The sequence below is a fragment of the Myotis davidii genome, unplaced genomic scaffold (genome assembly GCF_000327345.1).
Source record: "Myotis davidii unplaced genomic scaffold, ASM32734v1 scaffold172, whole genome shotgun sequence".
Taxonomy (NCBI): domain Eukaryota; kingdom Metazoa; phylum Chordata; class Mammalia; order Chiroptera; family Vespertilionidae; genus Myotis; species Myotis davidii.
The window spans coordinates 3,852,575-3,855,890 of record NW_006284343.1 but is presented as its reverse complement, the minus strand read 5'-3'; the positions used below and the strand labels follow the sequence as shown (position 1 = coordinate 3,855,890).

Sequence of the window (3,316 nt, the reverse complement as noted above, 5' to 3'; positions counted from 1 at the left end):
AGCGTGGGAATAGACCGGCTTTTCCTGAAAGGAAGTGGGGGGAAGTGAGGGGATGAGAGCCAGGGGCCGTGTGAAGTCAAAGGGAGGTGTCCTGGGAGGAGGCTGATGGGACCCTGTTCCAGGGCAGCTGGGATGGGAGACCAAGAAGGCAGGAGTCTGACCTCCCTTGGGGGGTGGGGTCTCTCCTGGGGCTCTGCTCAGTCCTGGGGCTGACGGAACCTGCCTGGACCATGGGGACCCACTTGTCCACCCCGTGCTCTGGGCTGTGGGGGGAGGGGCAGGCCCAGGCCGCTGAGCCGCCTCCCTCGGTTCCCAGAGCCCTACAGCCCCTCGGTGTGGGTGATGATGTTCGTCATGTGCCTCACCGTGGTGGCCCTCACTGTTTTCATGTTCGAGTACTTCAGCCCCGTCAGCTACAACCGGGACCTCACCAGCGGCAAGAGTAAGCTCCCACGCGGGCCTGGAGGAGGGGGCAGGGCCGGAGCACCTCAGAGGGGTGGGCGGACTTGCCCTGGGGTGGGGCTGGCCAGAGAGGGGGTCCCCACCCAAAATAGAGTGGGGACAGAGCGGAGGAGTCGGGTGGGCCGAGACCTGGCCCCTCTGTGCTGGGCAAGAAGAGCCCCAGTGCCCACCCTCTCACCCCCAGAGTCTGGGGGCCCATCCTTCACCATTGGCAAGTCCGTGTGGCTGCTGTGGGCACTGGTCTTCAACAACTCAGTGCCCATCGAGAACCCCCGGGGCACCACCAGCAAGATCATGGTCCTGGTCTGGGCTTTTTTTGCCGTCATCTTCCTGGCCAGCTACACCGCCAACCTGGCTGCCTTCATGATCCAGGAGCAATACATCGACACCGTGTCCGGCCTCAGTGATAAGAAGGTTCTGGGCCACGGCCAGTAGGGGCGGGGGGAGGCCCGGAGCAGGAGCAGGCCTTGGGTGGGACACGGGACAGAGTGGGTAGAATGTGACCTGGAGGCCAGAGCAGGAAGGAGCTGGGGAGCCTGGTGAGGTGGGGTGGGGTGGGGGCAGGGGAGAGATGGCTCAGGTCCACTGACAAAGTGGCCTTGGGCAAGTCTCTCTCTATCCTGGCCTCAGTTTCCCCACAGGAGTGGCCTGAGCAGAATCTAAGACCGTTCTGCTCAAGTGTGGACTATGGGGCTGGGACTGGGGGGTGGGGGAGGTGGTGCCTGGAAAGTTCGGGGGAGGGTCACGGATGGCGGCCGCCCTCTGCCCGCAGTTTCAGCGGCCTCAGGATCAGTACCCACCCTTTCGCTTCGGCACGGTGCCCAACGGCAGCACGGAGCGCAATATTCGCAGCAACTACCGGGACATGCACACCCACATGGTCAAGTTCAACCAGCGCTCCGTGGAGGACGCGCTCACCAGCCTCAAGATGGGGTGGGTCCTCAGCCCTGCACTCACCTCTGTCTCTCCTCACGTCTCCCCAGTGGCCAGCTCCGTCCCTGCCTGAGCGACCCGCGCTGGGGACAGGGAGGCTGGGCTGTCCTGTAGGACTCCTGGGGGCGGGCGGTGAGGAGGTCTTAGGGCAGAGTGAGGCGGAAACAAAAACGGACGCTCTCAGGTGGTCCAGATGTGCCACTGTGGTGCCGGCCAGGGTGCGGCCTGGCCCTGAGGTGGAGGTTGTGACCTTTTTAGGGTTTTAGGGACAGGAAGGGCTGCCCAGAGAGGGTGTGTCCTCTGGGGGTAGAGAGTCCCCTGGCCTCCCTGAGGAGGAGGGTAGGTGGGGTCCCCGAGCTGTGGGGCTGTGGCCATCCATCCCTTCTGGGTGCTGGCCCCCAGACGATCCCTGCCCTGAGGGCTCCGCCTGTCCCTAGGAAGCTGGACGCCTTCATCTATGATGCCGCTGTCCTCAACTACATGGCAGGCAAGGATGAGGGCTGCAAGCTGGTCACCATTGGCTCCGGCAAGGTCTTTGCCACCACCGGCTACGGCATCGCCATGCAGAAGGAGTCCCACTGGAAGCGAGCCATCGACCTGGCACTCCTGCAGTTCCTGGGGGATGGTGGGTACTGTTGGCTGGGGACTAAACATCTAGCTTTGAGAGACACCGAGGCTTGCACAGACTTAGTACTCAGGGTCCCCTGCTGTTGGTGGTGGGGACTTGTGGGGGGGGGGTCTAGGGTGGGCCACTGAGCCTGGGTGGGACGGCTGTTCAATGGCTGGTCAGCATCACCACCGTTCTCGAGCCCCCAGGGAGAGGGCTCCGGGGTGAGAGATTAGGGCAGTGTGTGTGTGGGGGGGGAGGGGGGGTTTGGAGGGACTGGATGGAGACCTGGGGAAGAGATGGCTTTGCAGGGAGGGAGTGAGAAATAGGGTTGGGGAGTCCCTCGAGGGCAGGAAGACAGGAAGGAGCTCAGGCCACAGTGGGGTTGGGGGTGGCTGAACTTTCTTTTTCCATCATGAGATGACCTGGGTAGTGCCAAGGGCCTGCCTAGTCCCAGAGTCGAGACCCAGCTGGCCTTGGCACCAGGGCTCCCATGTGTGAGGAGTCCAGCTGAACCTGCCCCCAAACCCAGAGAGAGCTTTGAGTTGAGAGTCCAATCCTATTCGATAATAATGGTCTGATTCTCCATCTGGACCGGAGAGCGGCGAGAGAAAGAACCACAGGGGTGTTTGTGGTTTCCTCGGGGGCCCAGGCCTGGTGTCTGTGTGCCCAGCTCCATGCCTGGCATGTAGGGGCCAATAAGTGTTTGATGAATAAATGATTGATAATATGTACCCAGCCAGCAAGGTTTTATTAGGCATGAGGGGGGCGGGGATGTCAAAGGCTGGCACTGCCCACTCAGCCCCACTGTGCTGTCCTTTCTTCCTGCTTGTTGATGCCCCGACCCCGAATCCTGTCCCTGCCTGGCCCTATCCATGTGGTCCTCCGAGGGCTGGCACCCTGGCTCCAGACCCTTCTTGCTCAAGGCGTGGGTGAGCATTGGGAGGGTCCTTCCTGAGCTAGGTGTGCCCCCCGCCCAGGGGAGACCCAGAAGCTGGAGACGGTGTGGCTCTCGGGGATCTGCCAGAACGAGAAGAACGAGGTGATGAGCAGCAAGCTGGACATCGACAACATGGCGGGCGTCTTCTACATGCTGCTCGTGGCCATGGGGCTGGCCTTGCTGGTCTTCGCGTGGGAGCACCTGGTCTACTGGAAGCTGCGCCACTCGGTGCCCAGCACGTCCCGGCTGGACCTCCTGCTGGCCTTCAGCAGGGTGGGTACCGCCCCGCCCTAGGCAGCGCCAGCCCCGACGCAGATAAGTCAGAGGTAGCCATGGCCCTGCTCACAGATGTAAAAAACGGAGGGTCCCCCAGT

General features: G+C 62.5%; 1 protein-coding gene across 1 annotated transcript in view; it reads left to right on the top strand.

Annotated features, from left to right (window-relative positions):
- Positions 1-3,316, top strand: part of GRIN2C (glutamate ionotropic receptor NMDA type subunit 2C) — a 21,001-nt gene that overhangs the window by 9,678 nt on the left and 8,007 nt on the right. Inside the window, exons 10-14 of the mRNA XM_015570559.1 lie at positions 317-442; positions 647-876; positions 1,235-1,395; positions 1,833-2,020; positions 2,983-3,215. Of these exons, the coding sequence (XP_015426045.1) occupies positions 317-442; positions 647-876; positions 1,235-1,395; positions 1,833-2,020; positions 2,983-3,215 (938 nt within the window). The remainder of the gene's footprint in view (positions 1-316; positions 443-646; positions 877-1,234; positions 1,396-1,832; positions 2,021-2,982; positions 3,216-3,316) is intronic.